Below are 19,537 nucleotides of genomic sequence, written 5' to 3'. Positions count from 1 at the left end.
AACATTTCTAAATATATTGTATAGAGGAGCATTGTTAGTCATTTGAAGTTGCTAACACTTTTTGTACAAAATGAAAAAAACTAAACTAAAACAGCATACCAAGAAAGACGGCAGCTAAAAAAAAAAAAAGATTCACATTTCCCAGTAGAATTTATCAGCTGCGTGGAGATGAAGATCATTACAAGTAATCCCTTTCATAATGACACTCAATGCACTGTTTGAATAGATGGCATGAAATTAATCTATGGAAACCCATAAGGGGGAAAACAAAAAACAAAAAGAAAGATTGAGGAACTTCCGTTAGGGACTTTGCGAGGAGTCATATGTCTAAAAGCGCTCTGGAAATGGCTCATAAAGTGCAACCACAACAGTTTGCTAGCAGCAGTGTAAAAATGTTTTATCTGTGCACTGTAGAAGACGGGGCTTTGTTTACGTTCACATAAAAATTGATCAGATGCATCCTTTTATTTGCAGGCGGGATATTGGCTGTGCCACAGTATAAATACAGATCTGAAAGCAACTGTGTTTGCCAAAATAATCCACCGATTCCACCACGGACCTCTTTGTTTGGCCAATTTAATTCAGTCTTTTCTCCAACTCATTCTGACTTCTCTCTTCCTAGAAATTGTTTTATCCCCCCATCTTTTAACTTTACATGGCTGTGATACATCAAATTTGAGCGTCGGTTTCCAATTATTTTTAAGGCAGGGTTCTTTTTTTTTTTCTTTTTTTTTTCCCCACTTTGGAGCCGAACAATCGCTCGCAAATCCCTATTTGCTGGAAACAAAAAGAGGCTGGCATCAAGTGGAAGCGAAGATCAAGGGAGGAAAAAAAGATGAAATGATGGCTCACCGCTTTGGCAGATTGCATTCAATTTAAAAACAATTCAAGAGCTATCTTGATATTTATTACAGAGCCAAGCAAAGATCCTCTGGGGCATTTTAAGTGCTTTAAGTGGAATCAATTTTGCACCTTCGGGACACTCAGAAAAGGGAAAAGGTCTCAAAGAAGATACCCAGAACCTTCGCATCCTCGCCTCCTCTGTCTCTCCCCACCTTTAGACATCCTCCTCGAGTCCCTGCCATCTGGAATTGCAAAACCTCTCTTGGCTCAGTAAATATACCAGTCCTGAAGTCATTTCCTTCCTGTAACAACTCACTTTCCCCTTTTATTCCTTTGTTCTTTGCATTTTCTCCCTCTCATAAAAGCAATACGTGAGAGGCATGCAAATACTCACGTGCAAAAACCAATTAGCAAGATGTGTATGCACCGTGAAAACGCTTGGAAAAAAAAAAACAAAAAAAAACAACAAAAAAAAACATGATCACTCCAAGACACAGTGACGAACCCCCCAACTTGCAAGCTTCCCATCGGCGTACCTCATTTGTTGTTATTGCTTGCCGTTTCCTCATTTAGAACAGGTGAGCCCCTCTCTATTGCAGGAAGCTCTTGTATGCCAGTGTCTGTGTGTGCGTGTGTGTGTGTGTGTGTTTACACAGATATATTCATTTCTGCAGCATAAGTATTCACACTACTTCTCCATCTGCGCACATTTCCATATGATAATGCAGCACCCTGAAAAGCGACATCTCCCTCTCTCCTCTTACCTCCTTCCAGACAGCTGTCCTCTACATAATAAATAAACAAACACACTCAAATACCTGGCCCGGTGGTGGGGCCTGCACTGCTGGCACTGATGTGTAATGGAATTCCACTGTTCATACATATCATATACATATGATTAATGCTAATGTAATTAGCATGAGCCTGTTATTCACCATGCATCACCGGGCTGCAGCTACAAGGCACAGGCAAGCCACAGCAACACATGAACTGGCAAGCCGAGGCGTTTACCACAAAAAATAAAAAATAAATAAATAAAACGCAACAAAAATCCTGGCAGCGCTGCCATCAGCAACAGAGTCACAGTGTCAGCGGGAGAGAGAGAGAAAGTCTTTGTTTTAGTGGAACTGAAGTCGCTCTACCCTCAGATCACATACGGACCCATGGGGTTTGATGATTTGATTGAAGAGGGAGGTAATTATTCATTTCATTCCGGAGTTTGTATGGATTTGTGCTGCTTCATCGAGCGCACAGTAAAAGTATTGCAGGGGAAAAATAATGTCTTTTTTTTTTTTATGTTCAGGAGGCAAAATATTTCAGCAAACGTTTAAAAGGAAGCTGCACACACATTTATTTTTCACCCCTGGCAACGGTATGTTAAGAGCCTTGAAATGAATTCAGCTTTTATTAGAAAAGCATAATCTCACACTAACTATTTTTGAAAAATCTAATCTTTAATACAAGTGCATTTATTCAGTGGGGAAATATGTCCTGCCTTTATATATAACAATAAAACAACTGTAGGCACAGATAGTGGTATTCCTGTAGTCTAAAGAGCATTTATGTAGTTTTCTTCTATAAGATTTCAAAGTATATTATGCTATTTCTTTTTTAAAGAACTGATGGTGGTTCAAAAAATTGTGACACTAGAACATTTGCTTATTTATTCATAGAGGATTTTTATCCCCACATTTTTTTTCCACACAAATTCTAGAAGGATTCAACCGTTTTTACAGAGTGATATTATTATTCAATGTCCTCTTACATTTATATATTTATCATGAGTGCAAAAAATGTGGCCAGACATTTTATTAGTAACATGCCAAGGTTAAAGCCGGCTGCTCATAATGGACACCAGTGAGAAATATCTAGACTTTATCACTGCTGACCAGGAAGGTAATTGGAAGTAAAGTTAATAAATTAAAGTGAACTCGGCGAGGATGAAGATTTATTATGTCCCCGATCTCATTACCAGGAGTGACAATATTGAAGAAATATATTCATTTGGCTAATACTGATTTGTTTGGTAAAACCCACAAAGGCCAATATCTGTCTGTCCAAAAGCAAATCAGAAGCCAGCTGTTACGTTATCATCTGCAATAACAAGGCTGAGATGAAATACGGCTTAGGGAGGTGTCTGATTGCGCCCTTATTCATTCAGCATGATGGCGATAGACGTAAAGCCAGAGTCATAAATAACTGCTCTAGCGTCAACCGCAGGATAAGCAAAGAGTGCGTAAACAGATGCTATGGCTCTGACGGCGCCCTCATCTCAACATGTATGAGTCAGGCTGGGACAGACACTGAAACAGAGAAACTGCTGGGATGATGGAGCGTCGCCACTGGGTCCGACAAGTCAGGCCGAAGCAAAAGTGCCTCAAAATGTAATACCACAAAGAGTTAAATGCTTAAGTGTCCCTTCCTGTACACAATACCTAATCAGTATTTTTTCTCAAATATTATTTTAAACATTTAAAAAAAAAAATCTTTATAATAGACCGATTTACAGCAAATGATCCTCCTTAGGCTTAGACTCCTTAGACAGTCAAACACCATGCTGCAAACACTGATCATTTCCTCTTCAAAACACGTTTTAGCTGACTAAAATGACAAAAAATACGTAGTTATTTATTGCACAGTCGCTCCAGTTTCCTTATAGCTTAAAAATAGCTTAATAAAATTACCCTTTATCAGATTAGTAGATGATTACAAAAATTTTCTGCAAATTTAATGACAAAATGTTTATTTTATTCAGCCCTTCGAATCAGCTGGGTTCCAGTGCGTACAAGTGCCATCTGTCATCAGAAACCACAATGAAAACAAAGGTATCCATAATGTGCAGTACAGTAGTTGTCGTTTCTTCTCCCATCATCTATATTTGAGGTTTCATTTCTTAATTATTTTTAATGAATCATTTAAATATTTTTATGTAATTAAACAGAACAGCTTTGGGCACATTATCCGTTTCATATTTTTGAAAATGATTAGAATATATATATTTTTTTAACTTAGCATCTTAAAGCAGCTTTTATTGATCTATTATTTTTAGCCGTGTTTATTATTGTTACTGTATGTTTTTTATTGTTTAGATATTTACTTTATGTGAATCTTGGCACATGCTTTCGATCCAGGTAAACATAGTTTTCTTCTTGTTGTGCATTTTTGTGTAGAATAATTTACAGAATAATTAGCCGTGGTTTTAAAAAACACCAAACTCATGTAGTCTGTGGTGCGTTCTGCTGTGTTGGGTTTGTAATCAAATAAATACCATCCGATTTTAAATGGGCCTTACATGAAAATCCTTTATAAAAGTTTTTGCCTGACAGCATCACAACTAATATCACACTTTGCATGAATTACAGATGCATTTAATTTTAAGACTACCACATCATTCAATACTACTTTTCCCTCTCTGGTTGCTTTGAACGGCCTTCGTTTTTTTATTCAGTGAACTTAAAAAAAACAATTAAGGGATAAGCTGTTGATATATTTCAGCAATTACATGGATGATACTTCCCCTGCCGTTTTTTTTTTGTCTTGCATAAACAAATAAAACAATATTTATGCTAATAGACACCGCTATCGCCATTTCTTATAAGTACTAGATACAACAAAATAAATCTATCCACAACCTTAGAACGTATTTATCACATAATGGTGGAGGCATATCAGTCTGAGGCAGCAAAATGAGGAAAGAAGCTGTAACGTTGCAATTATATAATAAATATTATGTATGTGGAATCATTACCCTTGCAGAGTAATTAAAAACATAGCAAAAAAAAAATAATTAAAAAAAATCCAGTAATAGCCATGTTGGTTTTATTGCTTATAAATGAGCTATTTAGTATAAGGCTCTCATATTTCAGTTTATACTGAGTAAATAAAATCTGAAATTAACTACTGGGGGTGTTTTAAGGATGCTGTTTCTGTTGGTGAAAACATGATGGTCATAAAATGATGCTTATATGACAAAATACCAGAAACTGATAAAAAGAAAAAAAAAGCTATTTTTATGGTATTTAATGTGATTATTTTGAAATTATCTTTGCTTTTTTTTGTGTGTGTATCTGAGAAGTCTGCACAGACTTGGATTGCTGCCATAAATCTGGTGCCAAAGACCTTGAATAAGAAAAGCTGAGTCTGCATTGACAAAGTTTAAGAAGGACAATGAAAAAAACGAAGGCTGAAAAAACACTGAGATGAGACATATGTGATTTATGGGTCATTTTATATCTGTCTTAGGTCTCCTAGTGGAAAATGGAGAACAGGCGGTGTCAGATCACTTCAGCGGAAAAAAAAAAAAGCCCTGGAGTGAGATTCAGCCATTTTTCTCTCTTTTCTCTCTCTTCCTCTCACTCTCATCCTTCCTGACTTTTCCAACTCTGTCTATCTTTTGCCTCTTTGCTCAATGTGTTCTGCTGGGGTTCCTCCTCCCATCAGCCTTACATCCCTTTTGTTGATTCTCTGCCTTCGCCAGCTGCTCTCCACAGTATTTCACAGAACTGTGCGCCAGCATTGCTCAAAGAGGGGGGATAAATGGCAGGATTTGTCGTTCCTCCTTCACTTTTCTTTCTGTGCAGAAATGTAAACGTTTTTATACCGCCACTTCCACATGCTGCGGCACCAGAGGAGTTCAGCTACGTTTAATAAAGATTTTGACACTTCTTGGTTATAGATTCATCAGGATAGTAGATGGATTTTATTTGGCAGGCTCATTCATGGCTTCACTCTAGATTTAACCTCTTTTTAATGAGGGATAAAAGACCATAGAGCAGATTTTTTATTTATTTTTTTTGCTTTAAAAGGTCCAGTGGGAGAAAAAGCTCTTAGATGTACGCGCACATAGATCGGCTGAGTAATACAGTACCGTCACCAAAAACGAAGTGAGCAGCGAAACCTCAATTTTGATCATAGAAATGTGCTCAAACTTTACTGAAATGACCTCTTTGTTGGAGAATAACTTCTTTGATCACTGGTTGTTCATACTTGTGTGTGTTTGGTGTGTCTGTGCCGCCTTGTAGCTTAGGAAAACATGGTGGTAGTCGTTGCTTTGCAGCATTACTAACGTTTGCTATGCAAAATGAGAATGTGAAATATTAATTCTGTTACATAATTAAATTTACTGAAGTGACTCGGTGGTTCACTAGATTGTATCTGATTCAGGCAAAGAGGTGGACCGGCCACAAGAATAAAATTGGATAAAGATGGCTGATGGAGCCTGAGAAGTCGCAACAATAGCAGTGACGAAAAACAAAAAGCCAAAGAGTAATAAGAGAAAAGCCAGGAAGTAGTCTCTGCATATAATTGTATGCGTGTAAACGTGTCGTTTGTGCATCCATTCGTCGATGCCATGCGTGTGCAAGGTGTCAGCATGTTCTTGTATGCATGTGTTTACAGAAGTGGAGGCAGATGTTGTCTTTAGTTAAGTTGTGGAGAGGAGACAGGGGGGGGTTTCAAAGGACCCTCGCCAGATTTGGAGGCAGCCCTCATTGGAAACCCTGAACAGTTTCCGCTCTGCGGGACTGACCCCGCGGAGGGTCAGTCCCGCTCTGCGTCAGGTCAAAATCATACAGTATAATTTTGACCCCCCACTGACTGCAAGAAGGAAACCCCAGACACAGCACCGACTGAAAACTGAAACCTCCATCGGCCAACAACAACACTGCAGCCCAGAAAGAATCAGGTAATTTGGAACAGTCCTCCCCGAATCCCATCCCTTTCTTGCCCTGCTGTCAAAAATTGTGCTGACATTTTATTAAAGAAGAACAAATGGCGTTAACTTCTATAACAGACCTTGAAATTGGGAGAAAACTATTCACACAGCACAGTGCTTCTCGGTCCTGGTCCTGAGGGACCACTGGCCCGAATGCTTCAGGTATTTCCCTTCTACCACACACCGGGCCTGAATAAATGGGTGATTAACAGGCTTCTCCAGCACTTGATAGCATGGTAACACTGATACAGACACAAATAACCTATCTGGGTTCTATGTTCGAATGGTTTCCCTCCTTCATTTTGTCTGAGTTTGAACTTTTATGAAGCTTTGATTTAGTTTGAACTCGCCCTGCCCTAAAAAAATTTTTTTTTTTAAATCTGGTAATTGGGGTAATAAATACATTTAATGCTGTGGTGTCTGCATATACAAATTCATTTTATTTACAACCACAATGTGGTAGACTAAGTGACAGACTGCTTCAGCTGTCCCTCGAGCCAAGCCGCTCGGCTGCACGGTTAAAAATATCTCAAACTGTGATTGCACACAACAAACATCAAATACATTGCGGTGCCTAACTATTTTATTAGGTCTGACAAAAGAGGCTGTGATTGCTCAGAGCTGCGGTGTCCCACATGACCCCTCAGGCAGCAGCATGCAGCTGGCAGCGCAGTCCGGTTCAGCGTCCTCTCCAATAAATGCCACCCCAGCCAACATACATCTGATTAAGTAGCCATTTTACATGATAGCCCGTCATCTTTTCCAATCAATCTTCAGACAAATGCAGCTCGAAAGACTTTTGCAGATTTGATCGTCCCTTGGCAATAAACAGGCCAGGATGTCGCGCCTGTGATGAAACGGTGAGTCACGTAGGTTTTAAACCCATCGTTTCTTACGGGGAGGAGTAGGCGATAAACTCTACAAAGTAGTGAAATGGGAAAGGAGGGTTTGCTGAATGGCTAAGCAGTTCTTTGAATCTCACTTGCCATCTGGTGAGCTCTCGTGGCCAGAGAACAGGAGGCAACAGAGGAGACAGTGGGGGAGGAGTGTGGGATCTGTGGAGGGAGTCCCAACCTAATTCCTTGAGTAAACATTATAGGCCGTCTTAATTACATCAGAGTTTCAGCCAAAGACTGAAAATTTTCTACCAGAGTTTGGAAGGAAAAATTCTCAATATGAATTCAAGCCCATGTTAAGAAAGTTTTCAACACAGAAACTAAATAAGGGTCTCCAAAAACATTGTTTTTCCCAATTATTCTGTTTATATAAAAATATTTAAGCATTTTATAACAAAATAAAATAATTTAAAAAAAGATATAACCCTCCCCCCCATATTTTCAGGTATATTTAAAGCCCACACCACTTTCTTGCAGTAGCATTGTATAAGACTACACCACTTCGAAGCATTTTGTGTGGGAGGAAACATATGATGGTACTGATTTGTAAAGACTGTAAGAGTACAGCCTAACTAACCATTGGTTGTGAATAACAATGACATTTGCGCCTGCTTCTTAGCTTTGCAGTGACACCCCTATAGGTGATCAGTTTTTAATTAATTTGCTGTATCATCAAGAAATGAACAACACCTGACCTTGAGCATACCAACTTTTATGCAATTATAAACATTTCACTGCATCATCTGTTATTTCCACAGACCGAGCTCATAAGATTGTCCAAAAGCAGTCTCTATTGTCCTACAATGTTTAAAATATTTTGCAGATTTCAGATCCGCGTTACATTTAAAAAAAGTTTCCTGTGAAACTCAACACCATTAAACTGAACACAATGTTTGGAAAAACATTACTTTCCTAACAGTTATCTACGCAGACGTTTCACAATAACTCTCTGACGACTGTGTGCTTCTGAGAAGTGAGTCATTGGCGCAAAAGTGATGAATGGGGCAGAGAGCCAGAGAGATAGGCCATGACTGAGTGACTAGTCAACACACAAAAACAAGAAGTGGGGCCCAATCGAGTCAAACGCTTTCTACAAGACGGTCTTTTGAATTGCTTATAATTTGGTAGAGATGTCGAAAAGAGGGGACCAGTGCAACATTATGAGGTAGTGCAAAGACGGTGACCTTCCAGGTTGAACAGCTGTGCCTCTAGACATTTCCTTTTGGCAGGACCAGAGAGGTGAAAGTGAGGGAGCTACACTTGCTGTGGACCAAATATAGTTCCCAAAAAGACACGACACTATAGTCTCATATCAGGGTACAACAGCAATAAAAGGTGGCTCAATAGGAGTTTCTTCTTATTTTTCGTTCCCAATGTTCTCTGTTGTTAATTCAAGTATGTAGAAATATTTTGTCATTCTTGTTAAAATTTGGTAAAAGTGAACATTTTGTTGTTGTTTGTTTGGGTTTTTTGGCATTTGGACCACCTCAGAATTATCGTTAACTATAAATACAATCTTCTTTCTAGTCAACCTGGACTGGAATAATCTACTCTTATTACACATCTTATAAAACAGTTTGTGACTTATATTTAGAAACTAAAGAATATGTATACTTATGCTTTCTTAGTTTTGCAAAAACCTTGCTAGTTCTGAACCCAAATTCAGTTGCTGTAATGCATTATGAGCCGGGTTGCCTCTCCTATAGAAATCCCATTTGTTATTGCAGCTTTATATTTCTAGTTTTACCTGCTTCATAAGACTTTGGCTAGTTTAATCTATGTCTTATTAAAACTTAATTTAATTAAGGGTACCATGTATTGTGGGCACATCTAGTGTTGCTGCGGAATACATCATTTTCGATAGCCTCTACATTATGGCTTCATGTTTGTTTTAAAAAAATAATAGCTAGAAGGATATGTGGTTTGTTTCATTTGCTTTGATTGGATTTAAATAATCTTAGAAACCGGTAATGGCCAACTTCTTAATTCTCTCTACAATTACAAGGGTATTCTTTCTTTTAACCATTACTCTATAATTAAATGTCTACCACGGATATGTGCTTTAAGCTCCTAACCTAAATCTAAATGATAAGGGTCAGTCTATCAACCCTGGAAACGATAATAGCATGCCACAGGTTCCTAAGGCCATCCAATATCCCCAAGTCCAAGGGTGAACATATAACACTCATCTCCTACTGCCGGCACCATTAACCTCCAGGGGATGATTGTACGATACTGATCTGATGATGGTTGTAGTCCCTGAATGCAAAGGCTTTTATTGCCCTATAACATCAGCAGGTTCTTGCTTTCATTACTGTCGAGGAATGTGTGGTCTTCATGAACATGAGGGTAGGCATCCATATATTCTAGATATTACCGTTTGAGAATCTGTTTGACTTTGTCCTGTCTTACTGATCTATTTCTGTTGCACTGAATTATTTTTCTTTTCCACGTTTAATATCAGGGGACTTGATTGCAATGCCAAAAAAATAAAAAATAAAAAATGGACGAACCACTGCAGTAATCTGCAATGAAGTAAAAAGGAAGCGAAAGGAAAAAGGATGACAAATCTTCATTATAAATTCCTTTTCACCCCCACGTCTGTTTTCACCCACTCACAAATAGCTGCTATGGACCAAGACAGCAGTGGTGCTAATAATGTTGATGCTGTGCCAAGCCCAGCTGGTGATGCCCGGCACAGGGCATCGAGTGTCTGCTGTCCCTAGTCTCTGTCTTTAAAAGCCTCTTCTCACTGCCAAGTGGGATCAGAGGGAGGCAGATCACACTGCTGTGATTGACGCAATCAACCTGTGAACCTGTGCAGAACTCATTTTGTTCGCTCCGTCTTTGACGTAGCAAATGCATCATTAAAGCCCTGTGTTATTTTAAGTCGCTCTGAAAGCATTACAGCAACTTGCCAAATGAAACTACAATTAACTTGTTTACAATTTGTTGCAACTATAATCCTTGTCTTTATCTGTCGATTAATTAGCGCCACACTCTGACTGTGTTCATCGACAGGGACATTTGATATTTCACTCTCAAAAGTCCACAGATTTCTGCAAATGTCTGAGAGTCGTAGCAGCCACAGCAAATCGATAACTGATGACAAAATTTATATCTGACAGGATTTGCAAAGCCATGATAGAGTGGACTGTGGGGCATAAACTAAGCCTTACCAAGTCTGTAAGCAAAATAAACAGCCTACTGCAGGCTAGCCACCAAAGCAGAAAGCATAGCTTATAAATTGCCTCATCTGGCTCACTAGACTCTGGCTCCTAAAAGGCAAAACACTTAAAGAGACCTCAAAAAATATGTCTGCAATATTTCACCGACTACAACTCCCAGTGGTGGTGGTTTGGCCCCAAGGCGATCCTTCTCACCTGTGATCCTTGGGAGCAAGATCAGATTTATTTTGAAAAACAAATCAAATCTGGCTTAAGTTTAGTGATCAGCAGAATGCTGAATATGTTTTTGGCTGAGCAGAAAATACTGATTCATTATGATGACTTAGTGCTAATGGTATGTGCACTAGTTATGGTATGGTATTGTGGTAGTAAATCCAGCCATCTTTAATTTGCGGTGGGCCTCTTCTCAATAATGTTGAATAATAAATAATTTAGTGATATCACTTTTTTATTCAGGGCTGCACAGTGGCGCAGTTGGTAGAGCTGTTGCCTTGCAGCAAGAAGGTTCTGGGTTCGATTCCCGGTCTTTCTGCATGGAGTTTGCATGTTCTCCCTGTGCATGCGTGGGTTTTCTCCGGGTACTCCGGTTTCCTCCCACAGTCCAAAAACATGACTGTCAGGTTAATTGGTCTCTCTAAATTGTGTGTGTGCATGGTTGTGTGTCCTGTGTGTCTCTGTGTTGCCCTGCGAAAGACTGGCGACCTGTCCAGGGTGACCCCCGCCTCTCGCCCGGAACGTTAGCTGGAGATGGGCACCAGCAACCCTCCTGACCCCACTGAGGGACAAGGGTGTAAGAAAATGGATGGATGGATGGAATTTTTTATTCAGGTTTTTATGATTTGAATATCTATTTAAAAATATCCCAATACTTAAGAAAAAGACCTAGGTAATATCTGGTTTATTAGCTATTAGCTGGCCTATTAATGTTAACTATATGTGTGTGCTGAAGATTTAAAACTATCATCAACATCGTATATAATTTCATAGCTATAAATAATGAGAAAATATTACTCTAAAAAAGGAATGTGATTTCAGAAGCACCAGTATAGGCAGTATTTTAGTTGGATCATCTGATACATTTCTTAATCTGTTTTCTTACAGCAGTACGTGAAACTGCAGCCTCTTTTTCATCTCCCACCTTCCCTCACTGGGTCTGTTCATGCTAATGCTTCTCTTTAACACCGCATCAAATAGAATAGAGAAGTTTACTGCTCAGTACAATTAACTGTGTGAATATTTATTTATTTATTTTCTGACATTAAGATTATGTAAGCTGCAGGATAGAAACTGCAACCAGTTTGTCCAGATAAAAAGATTTCCCAAGTGCTTAATTTTTATTTTGTGTAAAGTTTATCTGTGCAGTGATTCATTTCAGGCAGAACCACTGTCTGCATCTTCTGTTCAATATTAGACTGACAAGGGATTGCCTAATTTGGCTCAACACTCTCACTGAGGGGCCCTGATTTGGTTGAAATGTTGCTTAAATGAAGCGTCCGGGGACTTGTGTGTCTTCAGTTGCCAGATTTCAGACAATTGTTTGCTATAACAATCCACAAGCCAAGTCCTCTCTTTGGGGGCACAATCAAATTGGGAACTGAATCAGACGTTTTTCAGCATGTGTTCAGCATATTTAAGGCTTACCTGCAGGACAGCACAAACATGTATTTAAACATGCATGATAAACACTTCCTAATTGGAGTGTATAGCTGCCACCTTGCAGGTTCTTCCAGCACTCACTGTGGGTATCATCCACTCTTCTCCCAGCAGTGCTTATTAATGCAGCTACGTGTCTGTTTTCTCCCCCCTCCCTCTCTCTATGCCCCTAAGCATATCCCAGCAAACCTGCTTCCTCCTTATTTGTCTTCCTTTTTCATCCTCTGCTCCTGCCATTCCTCATTTAAACCCCCAAAGAAATGAACCACGCTCAAACCCCAGCCACGGATGAAGAGTGTGTCTTGGTGAGTGCATTGTGTGAACATTAATATAAGTGGATTTATCTGCTTCTAAATAGCATACTGGTAAACCTGCCTGCAGTATGTATAACGCGGCTTCTGGTTCACTCCTCTATGCCGTTTATTTCCCACTGGGGATATGACACCCTGCCATAAAGAGTTATACAAAATGGCCGTTACAGACAGGAAAAATTTGTATAAGCTTTCCAAAAAAAAAAAAAAAAAAAAAAGGCTTCCTATGAATTACATTATATGATAAAATATCCAAATAAATTATCTTTATTATGCAACCTGGTACAAATGCAATTTAGTTTTTTTCTAAACCAGTTTGATTGCATATTCTAATGAAATACTTTAAATGTTTGGTGGATGCACATGTTTTCCCATTTGCTCGTTGTGTTTTCAGTTCATTATGCCTTTTTAAGTCTAACATGATTCTCATAGCCCCCAGAAGAGCTAAAAGCGGTCCCTGCTATGTGTACTTACTATTAATAAAAGTCATTATTATGAGCTATTACACCAGAAATTTCAATTGTGTTGATGACACTGGAGAACATCCAGCTCTCTGTGGAGGTAATTACAGCTCAGTGAAATGCAGACATCAGTAAAATTATTTAGAGGTAGAAAACAACTGTGCCTAAGGCTTCATAAAGGGAAAGATGATCAATTTCATATTTCCTTGGTTAAATGTAAGTGTATTCTTAATTCATTTAATCAGGATTAAAGAATTTAAATTAAAGTAAACCAACCCATCAAATTATCTCATTAGATTCGTAGGAAGTAATTATTTTCGGATGGGAAGCTCTTTTCATGGTGGTAGCTCTGCATATTCATATATCCATTAGCTTCATGCTATTTGCGGCAAATAACAAATTGTGTTTTTCTTTTAGGGTTGACATGCCAGCTCTAATATTAGCCCGCTGTGATGTTCTTTCTAAGAACTGTTATGCATGCACGCTGTTGGGTGTAAGTACTGTTTTAATCCAACAATTTAATGTAGCATTGACCTATTTGTGATTACTTGTGTATTAACTCTCTGTTATTTTCCTGCATATCGACTGTGTTTGTACTGATATTATTAGACGTACACCAGTTGGACAGCACTTTGTAAGCTTTATAGAATTTCATGTAGCCTTTCTTTGCATTAAATATAATTTTCTCAAAGCTGAGGCAGAGCACAAATGTACCTTCAAGGTTTTCTCTCTACTATCACAAGGTCTGCTGCAGTAGTTACATGCCTGAACCAACACACACACACACACACGCACGCACCCACGCGCACAAACACGCACACACACACACGCACACGCACACACACTTTTTGTCACAGTCCATTGATCTCATGTGTGCAAAGGCTAGTCTGACCAAAGTATCAGCATATGGCCAAGTAGACCGCAGTGCATGCCTAAGTCCAGCCTATTGTCCAGGGTGTGTGTCGCCAAGAAGATAAATACATAATGTACTCTAATGAGCTTGTTCTTTCTATGGTGTTTACATTACACGACAGAGTCCAGTGTTGGATAGTTTTACACCATCTTATATTAATGCCTCTCTTTAGGCTGACAGCCAAAGAACTAAGTGATAGAAAAAGGTAACACTTCAAACATAATAGTTTTGAATCCAATGGAAACTGAAGTGGAAAGAGTATTGTTCCCATCAACCCATCAATAAAAATGTCTCTGACATATTTGCTTAATCAGTCACAAAATTGCAAGATTTTGTCACTAACCAGTTTGAGTGCTGCTCAAGTTCAGTTCGGTTCCAAATATTATACTAATGCCTAAGAGAAACTGCATCAAAACTTATTTAATGTTCAGTTTCCAAACCATCTTTTTTCATGCTCATTGCACAGCTGTCACCAGCCAATCAGCCCACCTTAAGCACAAACGGCTCTGCGGACACCCACTCCTAAGATATCTTTAAGAAAAGTTTTATGGTTTTGAGGTGGGAGAGACAGCTGGAGTTCCTATACTTTTTGAACTAGAAACCTTGTTGCAGGGCAACAAAACAGTGGTACTCAAAATGAAACAGTATTTTCATTATTTCAACCACGGCAGGTGTATTTCTTTTTTTTCTTCACAGTTCAATTTTTTGAATTATTTCAACCACGGCAGGTGTATTTTTTATTTTTTTTCCACAGTTTTACATTCAACAAAAACTGAAAAACTCATTAGCTCTCATAACCCATATATGTAGCAGTTATTAATAACGCGGACAGGTGAGGCTCATTTTTATAATAAAAATACTTCTATTGCTCAGACATTTTTCTAAGCTGTCATTATCCATGGAATCCTCAGATGCATTTCTAATACCATCCCATACTGAGAATAGTTGCCTACATGTAACAACTGGGTAGACTTGCTCAACAAAAAGGTTGCCTTAAGATGCTATCCTACTTGCGTGACTGACTTTATTTATCAAAACTGCACCCAGCATCAATATAGGTACGCAACAATGATGTAATAGTAACCTGTATTTGTATGACCTTCAACCGTTTGGAATTGTATGCATGTTGGTCGCGTGTGTTTGTGTGTTGCAGCTTGGTGAACTAGAAATAATTGTGCTTGTGTTGAGTTGGTGTATGCGAATGAATTTGTCGCCCAGAGGTGCACAGTTGTTAGAATGATGAGAACAGTGGAAGTCCTGTAACAACACCAAAGGGAAGCAAAGGACGGGTGAACCCAACCCTAGAAAGCTCCAACAGCCCAAAGCAGGCAAACACAAAGCACCGCAATGGGGCAGTTATAAGCCCCACGCAGAGGAAGGATGTTGGCGAAGCAAAAGAGCAGCAGCACCCAAGTGCACAGAGTGAGGATGATACCCCACAACCCAGCCACACCATCATATCCCGCCACGCAGTTCAAGCCCAAGACCCAGTGACTCTGACGGCCCACCCTTACGGGCACGACCTGAATATCCATTCAAAGAGAATCTCCACCAAATCACCCCCCATGCCCTTTACACCTCCTTTACTCATTCATCAGAGACCCCCAGGCCATCGCCACACCCCAGCCAACAACAATCGAGTTGAAAAAAAAGGAAAAAAAAAAGAGTGTGCTACCAATGGAAGATAAACTATGGGCAAGTGACAATAGGATACTCAACCTTTTGCATAGCATTGTTCTCAGTGCATCTATTTGTTTGTAGAGCTTAATTTTCTACAGGCTATAATTTCACTTTAGGAAGCTACAATTATCCTGTGACCAGCAACACATTCAGTATATAAGAAAATAAATTATACTAATTAGTATCCATGTTTCTTATTGCGCGTTTCTACACGTCAGAAACATTCTTTTTCAAACACATTCAGGAGGCAACGCGCAAAGCATGTCTTTGGCTGCGAGCTTGAACTTCTCAGAATGCATGTTTGCCGGAGACGAAACTCAGCCTCACCCCCAAAAGGCACTGAATGTCACTGTGATTTTACACTGGCCCCCCATTTACACATGCCTTGTGATGTGAGAAAACATTGCGTGCAACTTTCAGCAGTTGCAAAAACCTCACATTGTACCTCCTGTCCATTCTTCTTTGTCTTTCTTCTCATCAAAGCCCTCTTTGCCTGCAATCTCTATCACCTTCCTCCACACCCCTCCCTCCCCTCAATCTCAGTCAATCAATCCCCTCATGAAATCACAAGGTGACATGTACAGTGTTGTCTTGGTAACCATTGCTACACAACTGTTGCCTGGCCAACGAGTGCAAACAAGCTCCTAGCCCAGCACGGGGCTGGAGCAGCACAAACGTTGAACAAGGCATCGAGGAAAAGCAATAAAAGCCTGGAGGAAGGTTCAGGGGGACGCAGGGTCACACACTGGCTGCTGCAGTCCACCCTCTATTTAATTTAATGACGCCATTAACGCTGGATTCTTCAGCCAAAGTGCTGCAGCATAAATATCAGGAAATCTGCTTGCTAAATAAAGAAGACTGTGTTACACAAAAGGTAAGAGCTATATATCTTGTAAAGCCAGCAGAAATGCTAGTCTGCTATGCATTTATCAAATCCTTAGAAGGACTTTACCTTTAAATTCATCCTGAATTATCTTCATTCAGTCATGTCATAGAATTAGCTTAAGTAAGGCTGCATAAAGCAAAGGTCCTCAAACTGTAACACCAGTACCCCTTTAATGACAAATAGAAGAAATTCTGGCATCGACCCCTTACAACATAAATAAATAGCTAATTACCTGATAAGCCCCAGGTAAAACATTGTTAAAAAAAAAAACCTTTGCTTCAAACAGTAACTACTCAGATGTGAACTGCTGTAGAGGGTATGCTAACTCTATATTGGCAAGTGCATAATTTTTGATGTGAATAAGCATCTTTGAGACATTAGTTTTTTAATACAATTTGTCCTATTGTCCAAAATCTGTAACATCAATAACAGCGTTACCAATCAATTTTTATACTTTCTTTTTAAGATTACAAATTTCATTAAAAAATGTTTCTATGGTAATAAAGACATTCATAAAATGCTTTTTACTTGTGCTGTCCTTCTAATGCATACAAAACACTTTTTTGCTTGTTATAATCACATGATTACAAACGCTTAATGCATCAGTTATATTTCTAAACATTTTTATTTTTTTTAATTTGCATTAAAAGGTTATGAACTTTAAGTTTAAACAGAAGCAGACAACACAAACCTAAGAAAAAGTCACATTGACAACTTATGACATCTAGGATACAGGAATAAAATCAAATCTGAATCCCCAACTTATAATTTGACTATTCTGTCTTTTGAGAATTGAATGCACCATAAACCTCATCCTTCAGCCAAACATTTTGCACTAAATGATATTAATATTTTCTTCCCATTTTTCTGTTTTAATACCATTTTTAAAACTATAAAACAGCATAGTCCAAGTTCTCTTTAATTGCTCTTTAGAGAGCAATAAAACATTTCTCATTGTGTTTGGTACCTAAGAACTATAAAATTCACCCAATTAGATCATGTTTTTGAAGAAACAACTGCTCTAAATACTGAAAGAACCGATACTTATGAAAGAAAAAACATTCTAATGAATCACTTTAACAACATTAATTCACAGAATTCTGTTTCTGGAGAAGAACCTCATTTTGAGTAATTTTCCTTCCTCTGTACTTGTTTTGAATTCAAGGTTCACATGCTGGTGCATGTCCTCTGGGGAAATGTTATTTATTCGTTATAAAAACCACGTGCACTGCAGTGTCCTCACAATATGTTAGATTAAAGCATGTGGAAAAACATCAATAGATATATATTATTGATGGTGTTTTTTTTCTTTTTGATCAAAAGTTAGAGAATTAAAGCTGTTATTGTGTGGATACACACTGAGAGCTGTACCAAATCAGACACAGGCTGGTCGGAAAGCCTTTGATGAAACGAGATTTCTTTTAATGCACAGATTTCTACATGCTACACTCGAAATCTGCCAAGAAAAACAGAATGGATTGCTGGAGAAAAGAAAGGTGTTTGTCTCAGAGGAAGGTGCTGCGAGGGAGGTGGAGTAAATTGACTGTTTACAACAACAGACCCAGAGAGGGACCTTGAATGTCCATGACGAGCTCCCTTCCCTTTTTTCACTTTCAAGTCACCTTATCCCCGGGTTTTTCTGGATGCCATCCTAAAAAAACCAAGGCCATAATTTCCATCCAATTTGCTCCCTCTCTCTGCATGAACACTGACAGATTGTCATATTTTGGCCATGCTCCCAGAGGAGTGCTGTGAGAGGCAGGAGGGCAGATAAACGGCTATTACCATTCACACCGGCTCATTACTGGGCATTTAGACCCGGGAGCACCAACTCCAAAGCTTCACGCAGAGGGCATTTATGCTGCTCCAGCTCCCACCCCAGGAACCCAGCAGCACTGGCCTTGTGATTGACAACTAACACCCAGCCATTTTTTTTTAAATACTCAAATAAATAGTGAATATGTCAAAACACAACAACAGAAATTAACGATTGCTCACAAGCACAATTTCCTGCATCACAAAATCTTCCGTTACCATTACTTTATAGATGGCGTCCGATTGATTCGGTCATTGAGACAGAAACATTCCGTCGCTGCAAGCATGTTTTTTTGGTTTTTTTTTCCCCCCACATGGGTCGTAAGCGCTGAAAAAGGCTAAACCTACTGTCATGAATCCGTCCAGCAGGCCTGAGTCTGGTTTGGGTGGGGCTTGTAGCCGCTCCATTGACCACTTCTCGATGATTGATGACACCTGAGAGTTTTCCGTGTTGAGAATGCGAAACCCAGTCATGTTAACTCCACTGTAGCGATACGGTTCCATATCGAGGGCAAAAAGGTCCTGGAAGCAAAAAAAAAAAAAAGAGAAAAAAAAAAAGATGAAAGCATAATATCGTGTTTGATCTAGAAAGAAGTTTACATAAATCTTTCATCATAATAGTCAAGAGAAGTGAGCTGATTGACACTCATGGCCTAATGACTGAGGGCTAAGAGGTTTATCTAAAGGTATTTTTATTTTTTATTTTTCATCATACTGAGGCGGTAGCCTTGATTAAGGCAAGATTTCAAGGTCGCAGCCAGTCTTTTGGTGGGTTGCCATTTATCATGTGGATGTGAAAGGACAACCCAATTGTCCTGCATGCAGCATATCTGGCATCTGACCAGGCAGATGTCTCTGGGACACAACAACACAGTTGAAAGAGCAACAGCAGGTGACGGACGCGGAACACGGGTGCCATGGTCAATATTTGCTGTTCCGAAACCAGCTCGGATGGCTCGGTACCAGTATACAGTAGTTCAGGCCAGCGCCGTGGCCACTTTTCTGCCAAACACTGGCTGATCTCGAAGTGGGCAAGTTTCCATTTCAGCGGCCAAAACCACTATTCTCTTTCCTCTTTCAATGACATACCTGCTGTCAGTCTCATTACATACAGAGAGGATTCTACGTGTGTGTGGACGCAGACCTCTTTTTTTCAGGTTCCAGCCTTTCTTCTGGAC

General features: G+C 39.2%; 1 protein-coding gene across 3 annotated transcripts in view; it reads right to left on the bottom strand.

The window, feature by feature from the left end:
* Positions 1 to 19,537, bottom strand: part of LOC103457461 (glutamate receptor ionotropic, kainate 2-like) — an 85,165-nt gene that overhangs the window by 30,898 nt on the left and 34,730 nt on the right. For all 3 annotated transcript variants that reach the window (XM_008397599.3, XM_008397600.3, XM_081602791.1), the window contains exon 6: positions 18,708 to 18,881. In XM_008397599.3, coding sequence (XP_008395821.1) covers positions 18,708 to 18,881 — 174 coding nt within the window. The remainder of the gene's footprint in view (positions 1 to 18,707; positions 18,882 to 19,537) is intronic.

Source organism: Poecilia reticulata, chromosome 21, assembly GCF_904066995.2.
Source record: "Poecilia reticulata chromosome 21, P_reticulata-male-v2, whole genome shotgun sequence".
NCBI lineage: Eukaryota > Metazoa > Chordata > Actinopteri > Cyprinodontiformes > Poeciliidae > Poecilia > Poecilia reticulata.
This window is presented reverse-complemented; position numbering and strand designations above follow the sequence as displayed.